This window comes from Leuciscus leuciscus (genome assembly GCF_965113295.1).
Source record: "Leuciscus leuciscus genome assembly, chromosome: 19".
Taxonomy (NCBI): Eukaryota; Metazoa; Chordata; class Actinopteri; order Cypriniformes; family Leuciscidae; genus Leuciscus; species Leuciscus leuciscus.
Window position 1 is genome coordinate 2,793,075 of NC_138743.1, and position 23,214 is coordinate 2,816,288.

Consider the following 23,214-nt stretch of genomic DNA (forward strand, 5'->3'; position numbering starts at 1 on the left):
GCTCACATTCATACTTAACGAGATCTGGCTATAAAGTACCTACTCTTTTAGTGCTTGTTAAGTAAGTACTTATTGAAATTAAGTACCTACTCAGTGAGTATGCGGTTTCGAACGCAGCCTGGGTCTTCAGCCAAGATGGTCGCCATGCCTGGGTCTTCTTAGGCACTTCGCCATCAAGGGTGGTGAGGGAGGATGAGCCACTAGGTCTGTTTCGGGCAGTAAAAGGTACCTTCCAGGACCTAGTGAGCTCCTCATGCACCTCCGGGAAGAAAAGAACCAGGGGCGGGACGCTGAGACCCAGCGTGAGCCACCCCGAGAAACTAATCGTCCAACCTCGAGAGCTCGGGACACAGTGGTTGATTCCACACAAGCCCGTCTCTGTTGGCGGCCCGGGCAAGCATAGCCATCATTTCCGGGTCTAAGTCGGGCAACGCTACCGTCCCCGAAGGAGGCAACGCAGCCGAATCGCCATCGACAGAAAAGTAAGCCCTGAAGAATGAATTGTTTATTATGAAAAAGGAATAGTATTTTTAATTTTATCTTGAAAAGAGCTTGCAGAAAATATTTTTTTTTTTTTTTGAGGATCATCCTTAAGCTTAATCCTGATGCTGAGAATCTATTAATATTTCTAAATATTTAAATTCATGTACGACCTCAAGATTCTGTCCCTGGACAAACACTTCTGCTTTTATATTGTAATTTGCCCTTTTAGTAAAAAACATACAAACAAATACAAACATACAAATGTTTTTTTTACATTAAGATGTAAACATTATTTAGTAAGCCTCTGTGAAACCTGATCCATTGTAGAAGTCATTTTCTTATTAACACCAACCAAACGACAAATGCAAGATAAAAAAAAATCACCTTGGTGAGTATAGAGATGTTTATTTTATTATTATTAATAGGGGTTATGGGCAACATTCTTCCAGGTTCTACAAAATGGGTTTAACTACTTCCGGCCGTCAGCTACTGAGGTAAACACAGCGTAGTAATGGCGACTCTCTATAGCCGGTGTCTACAGGAGCTACCCCTAATATCAATTTCCGATGTACACCGTATTGCCAAACGGACGTCCAGAGCCCTGAGTACCGTACTCTGTTAGACAAGGGATTTAAGTTTTACGCCTCCTAATTTATTCATAATTATTAAGGTATGTAGTAAATGAAGCTTTTGCTAATGGCACCCGATATAGCGATATAGCGTTAGCTAACTATCAGTAGTTAGTTTAGACTTGTATGCTATCAGTAGTTTAGCCTCTTATTTTTGCTCGCAGACGATTAAAACAATCAAATGAAGACTGCATTTTAGCGATGGGGTGACAGTACCAACAGTTTAATTACTACGATGTCCTGTGTGTTTATACTGGTCAACCTTCAATTATGTTAGGTAATCCATCTAACTTTAGGTCTAATGTGTCAACTGCTGTTCTGGCAGGTGTTTCAGATTTCTAAAACATTGTTAGAATAATGACAAATGTGATGAATGAATGAATGGTCCACCAGTTTCAAACAAAGACAGGTTGACAGGTGCTGTCAGTGTCAGAGCAGTGTGTCACAGGTCCATGCAGAAGAATGAAAAGCCACACAGAGTAGGCTAATGTTTAACGATGGGTTAGAGTTTTCTGTTCGATTTCGCAGTCTGTTCCACTTCAGTGACTGCATTGAATGCGTTCATCAAGCCCCTCTGAACGAAAATATTTACTCTACAACTGCTTTCAGTTGGCCATGAGGATGTTCTTGACTATGTAAACACCATGTTCACAAAGAGAATGGTACCCACATTCTTCTAAGACACTAGTAGACTATATGGCTATAGTCTACCTGTTAGTGGATAAGTAAGGTATTTGGGGCAAAGTTGACTAACAGTGAATCTTTCTATTGCAACATATTTGGTATACCTCCCACTAGGGTTGCCACCTTTGATTTGTTCTTTGTTTTTGATTTTTGATTTTCCAGCGCTGTTTTTCCTTCATATTTAACTGAAATTTTTTAACTCTAAAAAAAAATTTATCTTGCATCACAATAAGTGTATTGTGATTGTCAAAACATTTTAGTAACTAAACTGAATTTTATTAGGTTTAGTGACAACATGTTACAATGTTTATATCTGGAACAATTTCTGGTAAGCCACGTTTTTTTATTATTGCTTGAAACAAATTTCAGGATTTCAATTCAGTTCAATTCTTGTGATTTGATTTAATTGACTAATTTGGATAAATATTAGGTACACAAAATATGCGTTAATTTTTCTCCAGAAAAAAAATCTCACCTAATGCTGTAAACATACAGAGAGCCCTATCAGCTGGTAGTATTATTTAAGGTTAAAAATAACTCAAATATAAATATAATAAATATAATGCGTTTTTTATTATAATAACAACTTTATTTAATGATAAGTAAAAATATAATAAATATACTGTATGTAATATAGTAGCCTACACATGTTTAGCAAAATACTCTCTATAGCTCTTTTTTTTTTTCTAGCCAACTAACGTGCTATAGCCTATATTATGGTCATCAAATGGCTTTCCTGAGGTAAATGTTATGTGACAATTGTTCTCCAGCTGTTTAATTGACCCTTTCCGCGGTTGAAAAACACTGATTGATCGATATTATGTAGCCTATGATGAATATACATTTCGGTAAGTTGTACTGTAGTGTTTCTTTTAACATTGTTCATTCGTGTTTATTTACTATTAGCTAGATCGGTTCACGTGCCGCTAGGGATCTTTCACGTCACATTTACAAACGCCAAAACGGTATTGTTTGAATTTCGTAATAAAATTGACAGAATCTGAGAGCTGAGATTTTTTTAATATCATAAGTAACCTGCTCTGTCTAGTCTGTCGGTCTCCGTGTCCTCTTTGCTTCGCGATTTTTCTGTGCGTGAGAAAATGGATGTGTGGCGTGAGAGCGTGTGAATTGCGTGTGGCAGCTCTGCAGTAACAGTAGAAGGAAACGGTTTAATTTGAAACCAGGAAATTCTACTTTAGAACTACATTTTCACAAAAAAACAATTCGTGTCCCGGGAAAGAATATACATTTTCTGGGACTGTCGCTCAAAAAGAGAACAATCCCTGGAAAACCGGGACGGGTGGCAACGCTACCTCCCCCACAGGGGGGACTGTTCATGCCTGCACAGAAACTGAACAACAATAGCACAAGCCCAGACATTTTTTTCTCTTTACTTCATAAGGGAGTAAAACCCGGGCCCATAAACAGCATGATTATTACAAGACCCAGGCTTAACCGGCACATGGAAGGAGGAATCAGGCGAGGTGTACTGCAGTCACTGAGATCAAACATGTAAACATTAGCTGGGGCACAGCATGTTATGATATAACAGATCTAGATAACATATCAAATAACAGATCTATTTCCAAAACATTCACAGTTTTAATAACATTGTCGTACGTACACCTTAAAGCTGCAGTAGGTAACTCTTGTAAAAATGTATTTTTTACATATTTGTTAAAACTGTCATTATGTCCTGACAGTAGAATATGAGACAGATAATCTGTGAAAAAATCAAGCTCCTCTGGCTCCTCCCAGTGGTCCTATTGCCATTTGCAGAAATACACCGTTCCCGGTCAGAAACAACCAATCAGAGCCAGGAGGAATATCTTAGCAGTGTCAATCAAGCTCGTGTACGCGCTGATCACACCCCTCTCTTGCACAGCGCGTACCGTTCGTCGTTCAAAATCAAGATTGCCAGTGTGCCGCAGCTCTGCTAATGGCGGACAAACAACCAAAACTGCCAATTTCTCGAGTGGCACCAGCTCATACAACAAAGACAGGTAAACGGAAAAAGACAGATGATGATAAACAAGCGAAAAAGAAAGAATTAGAAATAGTGTGAATGCCTCGTCGGAGCCCATTGACTCAGTGTCAAAACTCTGGCCGCATAACATACAGATAAAATGTCACGCACTGTGCAAAGCAACAATTGAAACCTGCTAATTCACTGGCTTGTCATGTTGCTGACATAATGTACTAGCAAACCTTATTTAGCATTACATATCGCAAGAATAATTACTTACATACTGTAATGTTAGTTACGTTATATTATCTTACTAGCTATTTATAACTTATAGAAAGAGTGCAACGTTATAAAGTTACATTACATGTATTGCAAAATACATAATGATTTGAGGACCAAGTTTGTAGTCAAAGTATGGGCAGGCCATAGTCAATGTAAAGCATATACGCTGATTTCACGCAGCCGTTATTTTGAAATCGAAAGCGAGGCTCCGGTGGGAAGAAAACCGGAAGTGTCGCCTTTAATCACAGGAGAGTCGTGAATGTGATAGGCTAGTGTATTGTTGTGTTTAATGATGTTGTGTCAATTCTAAAAATGTACAAACATTTCTTTCATACTTTAGACTATATACAGTGAAATTCATTTATAAATAAAATAATTTTTTTATATATAATTTAGGGCTGGGAATCGATTAAAAAAATTAACTAATTAATTGCACAATTTCTGTAATTAATTGCAATTAATTGCGCTTCCCCCAAGCTTGTAATCATCAATATTTAAACTTAGAATCACCTAATTAAACAACACAGGAAAAAAAGGGAACAGAAAATAGCCCTATATTAAAATATTAAACATCAATATATCAATATATTATTCTTTTTCAATAATCAATCAACATAATCAATTTAACAGATTATTATTATTATTATTATTTTATTAATTATTAAAACAAAATATAGTCCTACAAAGCTATTATTACCAGAGCATGTGATCAGAGCAGGTCATTTTACCATTGTTGCCCAGCATGGCTATACCAGCTCAGCAAACAGAAGTCAACAGAGAAATTTCACGTTACTTGAGTGGACTTTACTTTTCCAGTGCTTAGTACATGATTGAAGCCTTTGGGCCGTTAACGACAGAGCCGCCGACACACACACACACACACACACACACACACACGGAACGGAGAGCTCGCCGCTGCTGGGCCATTAACGACAGAGCGAGCCGACACACACACACACACACACACACACACACGCACGCGCACGCGCGCGCGCGGAGCACAGAGCGCGCCGACCGACCGACACACACACACACACACACTCACGCGCGCGTGCGCGTGGAGCACAGAGCGCGACGCACATACCGAGCGGAAAAGACCCGCTCATGAAAGCTGCCCGAGAATGAAACCTGACCGCCGAACATGGAGGGGCGGGACGGCATATTTCGGCCTTTTTAATAGCAGACGCAACAGGAAATCATTAAAACGAGGCAAAAAAAAAAAGTGCTGCGTCAATTGCGTAATTTTTTTTTTACGCGTTAAACATTTCAAATTAATCGCAAAGATTAACGCGTTAATTCCCCCAGCCCTAATATAATTCAGAATGTAAAAAACGAAGCAGGAATGAACTATATACATATCCTATATTGGATATTAACATCCAATAGTGTAAATCGCGGCAGCAGCTTCAGGTTGGTAATCCAAGGCATTGTTGTTTATCTTTACTTCCGGGGTTTTTCCCACCGGAGCCTCACTTTCGATTTCAAAATGGCGGCTGCGTGAAATCAGCGTATTGTTGATGTTTCGTCCCTACCAGTGAATGTGCCATAACTGTTTATCCGCTGTCATCGGTGGCCCTGCTTACTAGCCTGCACTCACGGCAGGCTCCGTTGTGGGGGAGGAGCTGTGGAGGGAGGGCTGTAGCGCAGCAGAGAGCAAGGGGGAGTGACCTGTAAGTTGTGCTTGTTCAAATTTTCAGGCTAAGTCGACGTTTTCTAAAAACTCCCTACTGCAGCTTTAATAAAGAATTTACAATATTTCAAGATTTAGTTCAACCTTGTATATGTAAATTAACAATTTACTAGGTGAATATTTTTATTCTGGTGTCACCATTGTTTTACTGTTTTACCTGTTCTCTAGGTTTCAGCTATTCTAATTCTAATTTCATTTTAAAATTCAGTTTTATTATTCAGTGACATTACACACTGGATAATAAAACTGAATTTTAAAATGAAATTAGAATTAGGATAGCTGAAACCTAGAGAACAGGTAAAACAGTAAAACAATGGTGACACCAGAATAAAAATATTCATGAGTCTGAACCTGATATTTTGGGACTTTTGAGCTCAATAGTTCCTTTAAAGATTAATTATTTATAATGAATACTCACATGAGTAATTAAGGGGAGGGGAGTCATTTAATGTAATGTATTTTAAAAATGTATATATTTTTAATATTATGAATATGCTTTGGACACCAGAGTTGACGCGCCACGTCATTGACCCAGTTACTGAAGCCAGCAGACCATGCATACAAAATTATAATTTTTTTTTACGATTTTTATTTTTTTGATTTTACTTTTATAATTGCAACCTTGTCACAGTAGGATATTAACTGCATCACTTTGTGTCACAGAAGTACACTCTACAAGGGTGTGAATGGGAACCTATGTGGTATTGGGCTGCTATATATTTAAGGACCATTACAAAGACTTTGAGCTTGAAGAGAGGTCCTTTTAGCCCAAAAGGGAAGCGTGCTTTCTTACCAGCAGCCCATTCTACCTACTAAGGTAATAAATATCCATGTGGATGCTCCACCTTTTACACAGTTTCCCATAGATGACTACCGGCTTGCCCCGACAAACTGGGCGCATGAGCTAACTGAGGAACAACACTTCCACCTGAAAAGTTTGAATGCCACATTTGAAATGGCAAGAAATATTGAGGTGGCAACCAGAGAGCAGGCTGGAGATTCAGAGTGGCATCAGCTGCGCAGGCACAGCACAGTCTCTGGCTGAACGCATCCTAAACATCTATTGAATCAATAGGAAATTTTATGATTTGACTGAGAAAACATTGCCTAACGAGACACCGTTTTAAAATCTAAAGTTTCCCTGTACATTTTTACAACGCAAACACCCTAAGCATTTAAATGGGTATTTGTTTAAAGTCGGAAATTGTTCCTGCTTATTTAAAGGGGTCATATAATGCCATTTTTGTACAAGCTAATATGATTCTTTAGGGTCTAAATTAAAAGTTTGTAATATACTTGAATTAAAAATTCTCATTAGTATTGTAAGAAAACACTAATTTTACCTAGTCAAAAACAGCTCTGTTTTCAGTACGCAGTTTAAGTGCATGTGTCTTTAAGTGATAATGAGCTTTGCTGACCCCGCCCCTCTGTTCTGTGCGGACACCGTTTGTAACACAATAACACAATAACCATAACGCGTTGTTCATTATAAACGTGGGATTATGAATTATATTGAGAACGTCGTACATAGAAAACATAGAGTGTAAAAATAGCCGCATTCATCGGGAAGCGTGCAAGCGATTTGCAAAGATTAATATAAATATTAATATAAAGGTTAATAAAACGTTACACTCACTTCAGTTCTTCTGGAGGTGCAGCAGGAACACGAATAGTTGGTACTGATCCTTTTTTCAGGAGCAGCTTCTTAGCAAAACCAGCTTTATACTGACCCTCGTTTGTAAAGCAGTCTGGTGTGTGAAATGATTCGCGCAAACATGAAAGCATTGACGTTGTGGGGAATATTCCATTCGAAAACAAACTCAGCCACTGCGTCTTCAGCTGTACGGATTTAGGAACATCCACATGACTTCTGTGTTCGTTATTACACCCAAGAACAGAACACCACAATCGCTTAGACGCCATTCTGCGCAGTGCTCCAGCTATCAACAATGACCGCGCCGGTCCGCGCGGGCTATGATTGACAGCTCGCTCACGAGCAAGGGCAGGTCTGTGTTGAAACACTCCTGTCAATCAACAATCGTGGGAGGGGCGTCGATTTTGTGACGTCACAAAATCGAACAGTTTGATTTGAGACAGGGGGAAACATATAAGAAGATTTTTTTAAAAAACACTGGATGGATTTCTATCATTTTATGATGGTTGTGTACAGGCACTGCCAACACACATTTCAGTACAATCAACTTGTAAAAGTGCATGTACCATTATATGACCCCTTTAAAATTGTTTGATACTGGGTAGAGGAGCTTGGAGAGCGTCTGTCTAGGCTAACAGCAGGTGGCAGTAATAAAGAGTTTTTTGTTTTGTTATTTTCCCTTTGACTGAAGAAGAAGCTGCTTAACTCCTTGTTAAAAAACGCGTTAAAATATAATAGGCCTATTTAATAAAAGACTAAAACGGCAATTTCTTTGCAAAAGGGATAAAAGGCTGTACGAGAACACAAGTCGGCCGTCACTGAAGAGCTATCTTCACAGGTAAGAAAAACAGTTTGATACTATTAAGTAGTGAATGCTAAAGACCTATATTTTTGTGAATTGGAGAATATTCAGGTGAATATTGTTTCGTGACCACGAATTAATAATACCTCAGCACGTTTTACTAATTTGTTCCCTCGTTTTACTATATTGTGGCCACGTTGTAATTCATTAAATCAAAATGAGGGAGGGAATTAGTTCAACGTGTCCACGATTTATTAAAACGAGGTAACAAATAAGTCGTCGTAATAACAAATTATTATATCGTTATTAAAATGATGGCATGACACCAGCTCTATCAGGAAAAACAATGGCAATCCAGATACTTTTCCTAAAATTACAGTAGACTGGTTGTAAAATAGTATTTTATATAGTATTGATATTTGATGCAAAAATTAGTTTTTAACCTTTTACAAATAGATTATTTTAAATGGATATAATTATTTTTAAAATAGAGAGAGAGACAGAGACAGACATGCTCAAAGTTTAAAATTAGAGGTTTAATTGTTTTTAATCTTCAGTGAATTCATGCAATTGAAACGGTTCTTTATCTTATTGATTTTTGTGCAGAACAACCTTGCCCAGAGTTTTGCGCAGCCGTTTGCAGTGTAATGCAGCAGACGTTTCCTTTGCAAGGAAGTGGAGCCTGATGTTGGTGTAGGTGTCTGCAATGTACTTAATGAGAAGGAAATTATGATTGTTGTATGGTTCTAGGTTGAACGTGTGCCTCAAGTTCCTTAAATGCAGAGCCACCATGGAGTTCCAGAACCTGTGTGGATAGCCTGGTTTTAAATTTGCTGTCCAACTCTGAGATGTGCCTTGTTGAATACACCTCTCAGCTGTTTTGCAGATTTTTAGGACACTGTCTGATGGTCTCATAAGTCCACCTCGGGACTTCATGTCGATGAGGGTGTGTCCAAACTCATCTTGGAAAGAGCTCTCTACACTGAGTCCTGATAGACAGGTACGGGCAGTGAATCTTCTTTGCAGCTGTTCTGACTACGAAGCCAGCTATGTATCCGATCACAGCCTCTTTAAACATGGACAGACTGGGAAGGCTTACAGTGAAATTTGTTTCTGTGTTCTCTTCTGTTTCAGGATGCATGTCGCTTTGCCGAAATGAAAACATATCAGAAGGTGTTTCCTCAGCAGTTGCCACTGGCTTTGATGGCATGTCTCACTACCATTCTTTTGAATGCTGACTTGAACTGCCTCGCTGTGGGATTGTTGTTGCATCCATTAGCTGAGCGAATGGCAGCAAAAAACAGCTCAAGGTGGTCCTGGCTAAATGTGTAGGTCAGCAGATATTGTAACTGCAATGTCGGTGGTCTCACATACATGTCATATAAGTGTTTAAAACTTTTTATTGCCACCAGGAAGCCAAGGAAGGCAGTTTTCTTGGCCGTTTCAACAAGGAGTCGTCCTTTAATGCCTGGCTCTTTCAATCCACTAATGTAAGTGTAAGCTTCCATTAAGAAGGCCATGTTGGTGTTTTCATTAATGGGCCTCAGGGGACTTTTAAATCCCCAGGCGATGGGATTTCTGGAATTCATCAAATCAAAAAGGCGGTCGAATGTCTCCAGGAATTTACATGCTGGCTCACAGCCAGCAAACTGGGGGAGCTGCAGGTGTCGCTCGCAGAACCGGAGGGCATCTGCCACACTGGCGCTTAGGGTCTGTGCGGCAAGGTTTACCTTCATTTTTTGACTTTGCCAATCTATATGAGCTGATCTCAGTCTGTTGCCTAGATGTAGCCCTTCGTCCTTTTGCAGTCGGTGTAAAGACTTGATGTATTCCCATTTTATGCTATTTCCACAGGGATCTACAATAATGCCACAGGACCCCAAGGTGTTTCGTACCAGCTTTAGCATATGACAGACATCTAAGATGGCATGGATCCTTCTGTGGCTGTGCGATGGATCTGGGGTTCAGGTTTGTGAAATGCAAGTCTGCTCCAAGGTCTTTGAGCATAGAAAAATGTGTTGATGGACCATCACACGTCAGGGATACCACCCTCACTCCCACATCTGACAATTTATGGATGCATTGCCGCACCAGAGTAGCCCTCTCTGACCCAGTCATTCCATGTGTTAAAAAATATGCCACTGGAGCTTTCCAGTGGTCATGGATGCAGACAACCATCAATACAAGTACCTCTGTTGCCATTGGTATGCCTTCATTTGTTATTTTTGTGCCAATATCTACATAACCAGTCATTCTTTTGCCATCCCATTCAATGTGCTTCATAATGGACATTTCATCCATCATTAGTGCACAGAGCGTCTCCTGTCCCTTGGCCTGTGCTGCAGATGATTTAGCTTGGAGAGAGGTTAGTACCTCTTCACTGAATCCAGGATCTCCTCCAGTGCCGCTATACCACCTTCTTATTGTTGATGGGTGAGGTAAACTCAAGTTGAAGGTCTCCATGACATGCTTGTAGGCCTTAGCTGAATAGAATTGCAGTGTAAGTGCAAATGACTTTAGGGCTGGGTGATATTTTGTGTTACCACATTTTTCTCTCTTCAGGATTTCTAATGGCACATCAGGACAGTTTTCAAGCATGAATGCTCCATTCTCTGACACTAACTGAGATTCCCTGAGAGACTGAATGATATTCTGTAGGTTTGAAAAAAAAATTGTGCTTCTCCTGTTTTTTTTTTTATTGTACATTCTGGATTCCTTTTTGTTATCTTTGATTGTTTTAATTGCTTTAGTCAGCCTTCTGGTGAGGGAAGCAGTAGCTGTGCTCATTTGTTGTGGGAGCCTGAATAGGATTATCAGTTGTGGTGTCAGAGGTGTCCCCACTGCTGACCAACACTGCCTCTGTGTCCCTTAATACAGGGGCCTTTCTGTTGGTCTGTTCCTAGAAAACAAGGTTTGTGTTCCTCTTGTATTAGAATTTATATTGACAATAAGCTTTCTCTGATACTACTTAACCAGAAATGACTTAATCTAATCTACTTTACTAAGCAATTATCTGTCTACCTTTTGCAGATGTGGAGGGAAACTGAATATTGATGGTACAGCATCTGAGAAAAGCCTGACTGTCTGTCCTGTCCTATCAAAACACTCAGCAGTGAAGTGATCAGAGCATAGGCAGGAGTAAGCAGATGGGAGCAACCCATTCTCTACTCCTGACAGGATCTTTTGGAATTCTACAAAGTTGTACACAAAAAGCCAAATAAAGTTTTTATTTACATAACATCAGTCAGTTTGCACATGGTTTGACAGTTTTTGAACATCACTTGATTAGAGCTGTTCAATTTCAAATGGCAGATAAAAAATTAACAGTAAAATAAAACAATGAAAGATTTGTCACTGAAGAAAAAGTCCTTGTATATGTGTACTTGAAATATAGCTCTATCTGATTGTGTTTTATAGATCAGTAGTTTGTTCAAATAAAGTGTTTGATTAGTTAGAAAGTACATGTTCCGGAAATACATAATACAAATTGTATGGGTCAATGCAAGTAACGGTAAACTGACTATGCACGAAGCTCTTTTAAAGCTGTCAAATGGTGTCGCTATTGGACACTTAATTGTGATTATTGCTGCTCTGAGGTTTCTTATAGGCTATTGTTGACTTTTATCGTTTTTTTGGTTTGTTATTTGAAGAAGCATTACTCTTGCCTCGGAGAAAACAACGTGGGAATAGCGACAATTGTCTATATAAATTACTACGTATAGGGCTAGAATTACAACCTGTGGGCAGTTTTTCGACACCCTTTTGAGAACGTCGTTTTACAGTTCAATCCTGCTCAGAGGGTCATCTTAAAAGTGCCTTTGTAGGGAATCGTAAGATGGCCGCTCGAACACTTCCGGTGGCTTCACTGCCTGATGGCAGTTTAGAACATCATGAGCTATCCAGTCATTATATAGATCAGTGGCACACACACATAATTGTCCATTTCTAAGTTAAAGGGTTCATGACATGGTTTGTGTTTTTGTTTTATGTTCCCTTAGGTGCAATTATAGTATTACTATAGTTTTTTAGTTTTCTTTTCCCACCCTGTTTCTCATCCTCTGATTCAAACAGTCTGTTTTGGGGGTGTTTCCCCTTTAAAAGTTCAGTGTTAACGCCCACTGTTATGATTGGCTAACGTCATTGGCTAAAAGTAGTTTTAAGATGAAATACATTACTTACAGTTTGCAGCGTCGTTGTTGGGCCCAGAATAGTCAGAACCGCCTGATCTTTAAGCAAAAGTTTTCTGGCAAAGCTAGCAAACTACGATTTGTTCTCAAAACAGTCATCCTTGAAATGTAGAGAACACACGCTTAAATTAATACTGCCGTGACTGAGACGTCCGCAAAAAATAAACTGCATCCATTTTTCCCTGACATCTGGATCGTTCGGCAGCGTAATCAAACATTTTGTTTGTCCACAGCCAGGAACAGCACATCTGCGTCATCTAGATCTTCTGTAAACAGACCCACTTGCTGCAGGTCGACTGAACACTGTGGCGTGACACCGATGCGATGATGCAAAATGTTGCGTAGTTGTCTTGCGCTGGAGGCGAAAATATGCAAACGACTGGTACGTCACTTCGTACTGTAACATCACTTCTTACCATGGATCCCCAACGAGCTGTAATTAGAGCTTGATTGAATAAATGAAGCTATGAAACTTGCAGGAAGTTTTAATGGTACAATTAAGACCTCTTATATACCAAAAGATCAAGGCAAATTTGGTTTCTCATGTTATGACCCCTTTGACTGTTACCCTACCTTGCAATGACATTCATTTGCTAATAACAATATTTTGCATTATGATCACTGTATTGCGACCATTCAACTCAAATTTTGAAAAATCTTTTACTCAAACAGGTGCAGATATGGAGTTTACGGCAGCACAAGAATACTGCAAAATAAGGGATGTTAACTACATGACCTGAGGCCTAATTGTTCACCCTGACGCTGTAGACTTGGAATTAAGCCTTTTCCCCGTTATTATTTGATTTACAGGACCGGACACCAGTTATCTTGTCAAGAAAAATCTTTATTCTTATATGTCAGGAGAGAAACTCTGAGAAGATGTTATATTCATGCCAGGTCTATGCGTTTCCGTGTTTCTCTGCCGTAGTACAGTAAGATTGAGCTTAAAGGGATAGTTCACTTTGAAATTAAATTTTGGTATGTTTTAGCTTACCTCAAGGGCATCCAAGATGTAGGTGTCTTTTTTTCCGCAGTAGTTTCAATTTTGATATTTTTAGGTCAAACCGTTCTTGTCTGTCAGTCATATAATGCAGGTCGATGGTCACTGTCTCAAAGAGCATGCACAGAGTCCAAATTAAAACAATTCATGTCCGAGTGATCTGAGAGCGCGGGCGGGTATAGATATATACACTAGATGTCGCATTGGCTACTGCGAAACCGTAGCACATTTATTAAAAAAGAAAAACTGAAATATCACATGGTCCTAAGTATTCAGACCCTTTGCTGTGACACTCATATATTTAACTCAGGTGCTGTCCATTTCTTCTGATCATCCTTGAGATAGTTCTACATCTTCATTTGAGTCCAGCTGTGTTTGATTATACTGATTGGACTTGATTAGGAAAGCCACACACCTGTCTATATAAGACCTTACAGCTCACAGTGCATGTCAGAGCAAATGAGAATCATGAGGTCAAAGGAACTGCCTGAAGAGCTCAGAGACAGAATTGTGGCAAGGCACAGATCTGGCCAAGGTTACAAAAAAAAAATCTGCTGCACTTAAGGTTCCTAAGAGCACAATGGCCTCCATAATCCTCGCGTTTTGCTGTATTTTCTTCACATTGTAGCACAATAGCACTGTAGCACTGCTCCTGTCTGCCTCGCTGCCTGCTGTGAGTGTGTTTGCTTAGGTGCTGTAAGCTCCGTCTTAGCCTCGTATTTCCTTGTTTTGAACCATCATTTACTACAATTTCTAGTTGTTTATACTACTACTAAATACAGCCTACCCAACATCTCAGATTAACCTGACATCGCTAGCTTCCGTTACTACTAGCACAACACGCTAGTAATTCGCTAGCCTGTTAACGCGCCACCCGTGCGCTCAGCTATTTTTATTTATTTATTTTCTCTCGCGCGCTCGCGCCTTTGAGTTCATAAAAGCTCAGGTGAGTAAGAAACACTCAACAAACACGGTGAGTAATGTCTTGTCCTGTTATTATCATGCGTCGCGTCTGAACGCGTTGTTGTTTTTGGAGCTCTATCGATTTGATTTATAATTCTTGATTTTTCTCTTTAAACTCGCTTACAACGAACATTTTCTACTTTTCCTCACTGAGAAGCACTACTGCTCAAACCTCATAGTTACAACGCGGACTGTTGAGCAGACGCGTCTCAAGCCTATTAGTGATCCAACGCTGCATACTCTTAAAGGTTACGTCCGTGGATCACGGCTGAACACGTCTTCTCCACACTCACTTACAAACAAATATTTTTTTCGCCTATCGTGCGTCTACTCTACACCCCTACCACTAAAAAAACCTAAAAAACCTCATAGTTACAACGCGGACTGTTGAGCAGACGCGTCTCAAGCCTATTAGTGATCCAACGCTGCATACTCTTAAAGGTTACGTCCGTGGATCACGGCTGAACGCGTCTTCTCCACACTCACTTACAAACAAACATCTTTTTTTTCTCGCCTATCGTGCGTCTACTCTACACCCCTACCACAAAAAAAAACAGAAAAAAAAAACGGATTATATATCCAAGACTTCAGTCATAAATTAGTATTAATATTGATAGCATCACTGGTAGCTTCGTTGCTAACTCACTGTCCATCTGTTAAAATGGCGAATATATCAGATGTAAGTAGTCTACCTTTTGGTGCAGGTGAGGACACATTTGAGCTGCACGCACTGCAGTCTGAGCGGGAAGCTGTTGAGAAACAGATCCACGACCTTTTATTGAGACAGGCCGAGCTGAGAGACCGGTGTTTGGCTCTTGAAACATCACGCGCCGATGCACACAAATCAGTGTTTAACGTTACTAACCCGCTGACTCCGACCGCGTCTACTCCGTGCGTTCCTCAGCATCGGTCGCGATCAGCCATGGTCTCGTTCACTCCGGCTCCAACACGCCACCACGAAGCCTGGGTGGTTCCACAGCGGAAGACGCGAGTCAGGTTAAGACCAAGACTTTCTCCGACCCTCCCGGTTTTCGAGTTATCCACACAAAACCGCTTCTCCCCTCTTCGCGAAACAGAACGCGATGCTGTGATCATTGGCGATTCCATCGTTCGGCACGTACACGCTACGTTAGGTAAAAGTAAGGTGCACAGTCACTGCTTTCCTGGTGCTCGTGTTTCTGAAATCGCTGCTCGCGTTCCCGAGATCCTGAACGGTGATGAGCGCGTCGGAACTGTGGTCCTGCACGCGGGAGTGAACAACATCAGGCTGCGCCAGACGGAGATTCTGAAGAAAGACTTCAGGAATCTGATCGATACGGTACGCAGCACATCGCCTGAAACAACGATCATTGTGTCAGGACCGCTTCCCACGTACCGATTAGGGCATGAAAAGTTCAACAGATTATTTGCGCTAAATGAATGGTTAATGTCATGGTGCAATGAGCAGAAACTGCTCTTTGTAAATAATTGGAATCTGTTTTGGGAGCGTCCTAGGCTTTTCCGTGCTGATGGCTTACACCCAAGCAGATTCGGAGCGGATCTTCTGTCGGATAACATCTCCAAAATGTTAAATACCCTTTGACTAGTAACCAAAAGTCCAAATCATAGTCTCTGCTGCACCAATTTAACTGATATAAATACTAGTGTAGAACATTGCATAGAAACCGTGTCTATTCCTCGTTTAGTGAGATCAAATAATAAATCTACTGCAGGATCTAGGAAAAATCTAATTGTTATTAAAACAGAAAATTACTATTAGTAAACAAAAACTATTTCTAAAGCTAGGTCTTCTAAACATTAGATCACTCACACCTAAGGCAGTTATTGTAAATGAAATAGTCACAGATAATAGCTTCGATGTACTTTGCCTTACTGAAACCTGGCTTAACCCTCTGAGGTCTGAGCTGTTTTCTGGGCCCTGGAGGTGGTCTGACATGCTCTGACATTTGTGTTTTTTTCTGTTACTAGTGACATTTTCATGGCTAAAGTCTAATTACACTGTATTCAGCACAAACTCTGCTACAATAATATATCAGCAGCATGTATGTAAAAGTTTGTAGTTTTGAGATAATGACATTTATGCGTGGTTTGTGAAAATACAAAAAAAAATTCTCACTGAAATAAGGCCATGAAACCCATACTGATTATTTCTTCACAAGACTTTTGAAAATTGTATGACATAGCCTAGAATATTTTCTCCAAAACTATGTGAAAATCACCCTGACTGCTCATTCAGATAAGACAATATATTGATTTAAAATTTCTAAGACGTGTTTTGTGTGACAAAGCCATATGCGAAGAGGCGTGATCATCTCATGAATATGTAAGCTTTTCACACCTGAGAAAGACAAAGACACTCCCCTAACTGCCCTATTAGGAGCGATCAGGCCCTGTCATTCAGAGCAACCTTGCACAAAGAAGGAGGAGATTTAAAAAAGAATGGCTTTTAGATTGTTTGGATTTATTTACAACACAATCCAAAAATACAAATGACAAAGGAGCACATTGAAAACAATGATCCAAAGACAGAGACCTTTGTGCCATTCCTAAAAACATTGTACATACCTTTCATTTCCAAGGTGTTTGATTTTCACTTTACCATGTTCATGTACAGAGGCTCATGTGAATGTTGAAGTCAGCAGGACTCAGTTGCATCTGGTCCCTGAAAGAAAAAAAAAAAGAAAAAACTGTGAACATACTGATATCAAGAGAAACTATAGGGCTGCACGATTTTGGGAATAGATTTTAGATTTTTCTGGTTAAAATTTCTTTTTAAAATTCACAGAATACACACACACACACACACACACGTTTCCAACAATATATAATGAACACCAGGTTTGTTGTGCCTTGTAGGCATAGGCTACGCAGTGCTGCATAAAATAACAATAACAATAAATTAAATCTTCCAAAAGATTTCAAGAACAACTACGCTAGAGAAAATTTTTCCATTCGTTATGATAATATGAAATGAGATAATAGTAAAAACATAAAGCCTAATGTTGGTTGCATTTTTCCTTTCAAACGCAATCGTGCTCAAAATATGATACATTAAAACCCACAGCGCGCTCCAAAATATGATACATTCAAACGCCATCGCGCTCCAAAATATTAAACATTATGGTTATATATATCTATGTTTGAGCAGATATCCACAAACAGTATTTAACAGGAAACACGGGTCTAAATAGTATAATATTCACCATATATCTAGCAACAGTTCAACTGCAATGTGAAGTTTATGCAACAATACCATAAACTAATAAGTAAGAATTTCTTACCTTACATCTTTCTTGTCTTCAAATCGCGTTCTTCTTCTTCTGAGGTAAATCCAATGTAAGCTCAGACGTGTCTTCCAAACTCGACGAAAAGCAGAGACTTGTGAAGTTTTTTGGTGTTTTGTGTTTGAGGTAACGAGGGCGTTCGCGTTCCATGTGGAGATTTGCATGTGAATCTCTTTTGCGCGAGTGGGCGTGTCGAATTAAAAAGTAATTAGCAAGCGTTTGAGATACTGGACATCCTGTTGGTTTTATACAAATTACTTAAACAGAGAATATTTGTTTTCAGTTTGAATCCGATCATTTAAAAGTACACACTTAAATGTGTATAAAGGTATATGGCTCATAAATGTGTGAGAAGTATTCGCTGAGTTTTGTTTCAGTTTATAGACGTGCTCAAGAAAAAAAAGTTCACCGCGACGGAGAGGCAGAACGCACACCCTGTTTATTTTCTTTATTTTACAAAAGCACAATGTTTTGATTTGATTGTAAGTGGACACATACAAAAGTAGAAATATCGCAGATTATTTTTTTATATTTCTTTTTTCTGTATAACCATAAATGACGGAGTAATTTAAGTTTATGTTGCTGTTATGTGAAAAAAATCCAGCAAAACGCGTCGGCGCGTTTCTCGACCTCAGAGGGTTAAACCAAATGATTATTTCGGTATTAATGAGTCTACTCCTCCTGGATACTGTTATAAGCATGAGCCCCGTCTGATTGGTCGTGGCGGCGGTGTTGCAACTATTTATAGAGATATTCTAAATGTTACTCAGAAAACGGGTTATACGTTTATTTCATTTGAAGTACTTGTACTAAATGTTACGCTCTTAGATGTTAGAAAAACATCCCTATTATCTCTAGCCTTGGCTACCGTATATAGACCGCCAGGGCCTTACGCTGATTTCCTAAAAGAGTTTGCAGATTTTCTCTCAGACCTATTAGTCAATGTCGATAAAGCATTAATTGTTGGAGATTTTAACATACACGTAGATAATCCAAATGATGCGTTAGGAGCTGCGTTTACAGATTTATTAAATTCATTTGGGGTCAAGCAAAACGTCACCGGACCAACACATCGTCTTAATCATACACTCGATTTAATTATATCACATGGAACCGATCCAACCGATATCATTCCACAAAGTGATGAAGTCACTGATCACTACATGGTAACTTGCATATTACGTACTGCTGTAATATGTCATGCGGCGTCGCGTTATCAACCAGGCAGAACAATCCTCCCATTCACCATAGATAATTTCTCAAATTGCTTATCTAATCTGTCTCAGTTGCTGCCTGAACCCAAACAAACAGATGAACTAGAAGAACTAACTAGCACTATGAGCACCATTCTCTCTAGAACATTGGATGTGGTTGCACCTATTAAATTAAAAAAGGTCAGAGAGAAAAATAAAGCACCATGGTACAATAATACTACGCATGTTTTAAAGAGAGAAACCCGTATTTTAGAGCGTAAATGGAAACAAACTAATTTAGAGGTCTTTAGAATCGCGTGGAAAGACAGTATGTCACGTTATAAAAAGGCCCTAAAAGCGGCCAGGGCTGAGCACCTCCGCAAACTAATAGAAAACAACCAAAACAATCCAAGGTTTTTATTTAACACCGTGGCTAGACTAACAAATAAACAGACGTCACCCGAACAAATTATCCCGTTACAGTTCAGTAGTAATGATTTCATGAACTTCTTCACTGAGAAAATAGAAAGCATCAGAACCACAATTGTAAACGTTCAATCTTCAATTGCGCCTTATAATTCAGCTTCAATTATCACCCCGCAAGAACAATTACAGTGCTTTACAACTATAGAACAAAAAGAGTTAAATAAACTTATCACTTCATCTAAAACAACAACATGTTTATTAGATCCTATACCAACTAAACTACTGAAAGAAGTGTTACCTGTAGTGGAAGAGCCTCTCCTCAATATTATTAACTCGTCTTTATCTTTAGGTCATGTTCCAAGAACATTTAAACTGGCAGTTATAAAACCTCTCATTAAGAAACCACAATTAGATCATAATAATCTAGCAAATTATAGACCCATTTCAAATCTTCCATTTATGTCTAAAATATTAGAAAAAGTGGTGTCCGCTCAACTGGGCTCTTTCTTGCAACAAAATGAGATCTATGAAAAGTTTCAGTCTGGATTCAGACCGCATCATAGCACTGAAACTGCGCTCGTTAAAATCACAAATGATTTACTTTTAGCTTCTGACCAAGGCTGTATCTCAATACTAGTTTTACTTGATCTTAGTGCTGCGTTCGATACTATAGATCATACATTACTCTTAGATCGACTACAAAATTATACTGGTGTTCAAGGACAAGCACTAAGCTGGTTCAAATCATACCTATCTGACCGCTACCATTTTGTCTATTTAAATGGAGAAAAATCGATCATAACTCCAGTAAACTATGGAGTGCCGCAGGGATCTGTGTTAGGCCCTCTGTTATTCTCAATATATATGATGCCACTTGGAAATATTATAAGGAAACATGGAATTAGTTTCCATTGTTATGCTGATGACACTCAAATATATATTTCATCACGGCCGGATGAAAACGCTAAATTTTCCAAATTGACAGAGTGTGTTGAATATATAAAAGATTGGATGATGCGTAATTTTCTTTTATTAAATCCAGACAAGACAGAGGTAATACTTATCGGTTCAAAAAACCGCCCACAAAACCTCGCACAATACAACTTTAACATCATAGGATGTCCTGTTACTTTATCCTCTACAGTAAAAGACCTGGGTGTTATACTCGATTGCAACCTGTCTTTTGAAAATCATATTTCATATGTTACAAAAACAGCCTTTTTCCACCTTAGAAACATTGCTAAGCTACGTAATATGCTATCAGTTTCTGATGCAGAAAAGTTAGTTCATGCATTCATGACCTCGAGACTGGATTACTGTAATGCTTTATTAGCTGGTTGTCCTGCATCCTCAATAAACAAGCTACAGTTAGTCCAAAATGCCGCCGCTAGAGTTCTTACGAGATCAAGAAAATATGATCATATAACACAGATTTTATCATCACTGCATTGGTTACCTATAAAGCTCCGGATTAATTATAAGGTATTGCTACTGACTTATAAAGCCCTAAACGGCTTAGCTCCAGTCTATTTAACGGATCTTCTATCGCCCTATAATCCATCACGCTCTTTAAGATCACTAAATTCAAGGCTTTTGGTCATACCTAGGATATCCAGAACCACCAAAGGAGGGAGAGCATTTTCACATTTGGCTCCAAAACTCTGGAATAGTCTTCCTGATACTGTTCGTTGCTCAGACTCGCTCTCCCAGTTTAAAACTAGATTAAAGTCGCATCTCTTCAGCCAGGCATTCATATAATATTTTTTAATCTTACAGTTCAAACTACAATCCGGCCTCTAGCTCATAAATGCCAGAGGAGAACTGGCCCCCGACTGAGCCTGGGTTCTCCCAAGTTTTTTTTTCTCCATTAGGTCACCTGATGGAGTTTTAGGACGCCATTGGGTCACTTGATGGAGTTTTTCGGTTCCTTGCCACTGTTGCCTTTGGCTTGCTCAGTTGGGGATATTTTGGGGATATTTCATTTAATTTTATGAATCAATAAATTCCTCTTGAAACAAACTTTGTTGTATTATTTTAATTTAATACTGTGAAGCTGCTTTGATACAATCTGTATTGTGAAAAGCGCTATACAAATAAACTTGACTTGACTTGACAATAAACTTAAATTACTCCGTCATTTATGGTCATACAGAAAAAAGAAATATAAAAAAAGAATCTGTGATATTTCTACTTTTGTATGTGTCCACTTACAATCAAATCAAAACATTGTGCTTTTGTAAAATAAAGAAAATAAACAGGGTGTGCGTTCTGCCTCTCCGTCGCGGTGAACTTTTTTTTCTTGAGCACGTCTAACTGAAACAAAACTCAGCGAATACTTGTCACACATTTATGAGCCATATACCTTTATAAACATTTAAGTGTGTACTTTTAAATGATCGGATTCAAACTGAAAACAAATATTCTCTGTTTAAGTAATTTGTATAAAACCAACAGGATGTCCAGTATCTCAAACGCTTGCTAATTATTTTTAATTTGACCACGCCCACTCGCGCAAAAGAGATTCACATGCAAATCTCCACATGGAACGCGATCGCGCTCGTTACCTCAAAAACAAAACACCAAAACACTTCATCAGTCTCTGCTTTTCGTCGAGTTTGAAAGACGTGCCGTGAGCTTACATTGGATTTACCTCAGAAGAAGAAGAACGCGATTTGAAGACAAGAAAGATGTAAGGTAAGCAATTCTTACTTATTAGTTTATGGTATTGTTGCATAAACTTCACATTGCAGTTGAACTGTTGCTTGATATATGGTGAATATTATAATATTTAGACCCGTGTTTACTGTTAAATACTGTTTGTGGATATCTGCTCAAACGTAGATATGTATAATATGGTAACCATAATGTTTCATATTTTGGAGCGCGATGGCGTTTGAATGTATCATATATTTTGGAGCGCGATCGCGTTTGAAAAGCAAAATGCAAAATTACTATTATCTCATTTCATATCATCATAACGAATGGAAACATTTGAAGTAACATATGATAATCAATATATTTTTCTCTAGCATAGTTGTTACTGAAATCTTTTGGAAGATTTATAGGCTGCTATAGGCTATTGTTATTATTATTTTATGCAACACTGTGCATAGCCTATGCCTACAAGGCACAACAAACCTGGTGTTCATTATATTATATATTGTTGGAAACATTTGTGTGTGTGTGTGTGTATTCTGTGAATTTTAAAAAGCAATTTTAACCAGAAAAATCTAAAATGTATTCCCAAAATCGTGCAGGCCTAGTATCTCTTGATACCAGTATGTTCACTTTTTTTCTTTTCTTTCAGGGACCAGATGCTCCACTGAGTCCTGCTGACTTCAACATTCACATGAGTCTCTGTATATGAATGGTAAAGTGAAAATCAAACACCTTGGAAATGAAAGGTATGTACAATGTTTTTAGGAATGGCACAAAGGTCTCTGTCTTTGGATCATTGTTTTCAATGTGCTCTTTTGTCATTTGTTGTGTATCTTTGGATTATGTTGTGTTGTAAATAAATCCAAACAATCTAAAAGCCATTCTTTTTTAAATCTCCTCATTCTTTGTGCAAGGTTGCTCTGAATGACAGGGCCTGATCGCTCCTAATAGGGCAGTTAGGGGAGTGTCTTTGTCTTTCTCAGGTGTTAAAGGCTTACATATTAATGAGATGATCACGCCTCTTCACATAAGGCTTTCTCACACAAAACACGTCTTAGAAATTTTAAATCAATATATTGTCTTATCTGAATGAGCAGTCAGGGTGATTTTCACATAGTTTTGGAGCAAATATTCTAGGCTACGTGATACAATTTTCAAAAGTCTTGTGAAGAAATAATCAGTATGGGTTTCATGGCCTTATTTCAGTGACAATTTTTTTTGTATTTTCACAAACCACGCATAAATGTCATTATCTCAAAACTACAAACTTTTACATACATGCTGCTGATATATTATTGTAGCAGAGTTTGTGC

The 23,214-nt window shown here is 38.8% G+C and overlaps 1 protein-coding gene across 13 annotated transcripts; it reads left to right on the forward strand.

Annotated features, from left to right (window-relative positions):
• The first annotated feature begins 616 nt into the window (after positions 1–616).
• LOC309482115 (uncharacterized protein) lies at positions 617–11,407 on the forward strand. 13 transcript variants are annotated; one of them, XM_082147349.1, is made up of 8 exons: positions 6,011–9,190; positions 9,325–9,518; positions 9,603–9,680; positions 9,757–9,900; positions 10,045–10,158; positions 10,498–10,844; positions 10,941–11,101; positions 11,221–11,407. In XM_082147349.1, exons 1-5 carry the CDS (start codon positions 9,125–9,127, stop codon positions 10,055–10,057), a joined length of 495 nt encoding a protein of 164 aa, XP_082003475.1. In that variant the 5' UTR covers positions 6,011–9,124; the 3' UTR covers positions 10,058–10,158; positions 10,498–10,844; positions 10,941–11,101; positions 11,221–11,407. The 13 variants fall into 13 exon arrangements, 7 of the variants coding, with proteins under 7 accessions (XP_082003475.1, XP_082003477.1, XP_082003473.1 ...); XM_082147351.1 differs by having other exon boundaries at positions 9,810–9,900; XM_082147347.1 differs by having other exon boundaries at positions 9,757–9,914; positions 10,045–10,844.
• Positions 11,408–23,214: the final 11,807 nt, after the last annotated feature.

Bases quoted from the DNA above. Each gene is read 5' to 3' on its own strand.
- LOC309482115 (XM_082147347.1), top strand. From the start codon at position 9,125: ATGTCGATGAGGGTGTGTCCAAACTCATCTTGGAAAGAGCTCTCTACA. The intron at 9,191-9,324 runs GTACGGGCAGTG...CTTCTGTTTCAG, and splicing joins CACTGAGTCCTGATAGACAG to GATGCATGTCGCTTTGCCGA. The intron at 9,681-9,756 runs GTAAGTGTAAGC...TTAAATCCCCAG, and splicing joins GGCTCTTTCAATCCACTAAT to GCGATGGGATTTCTGGAATT.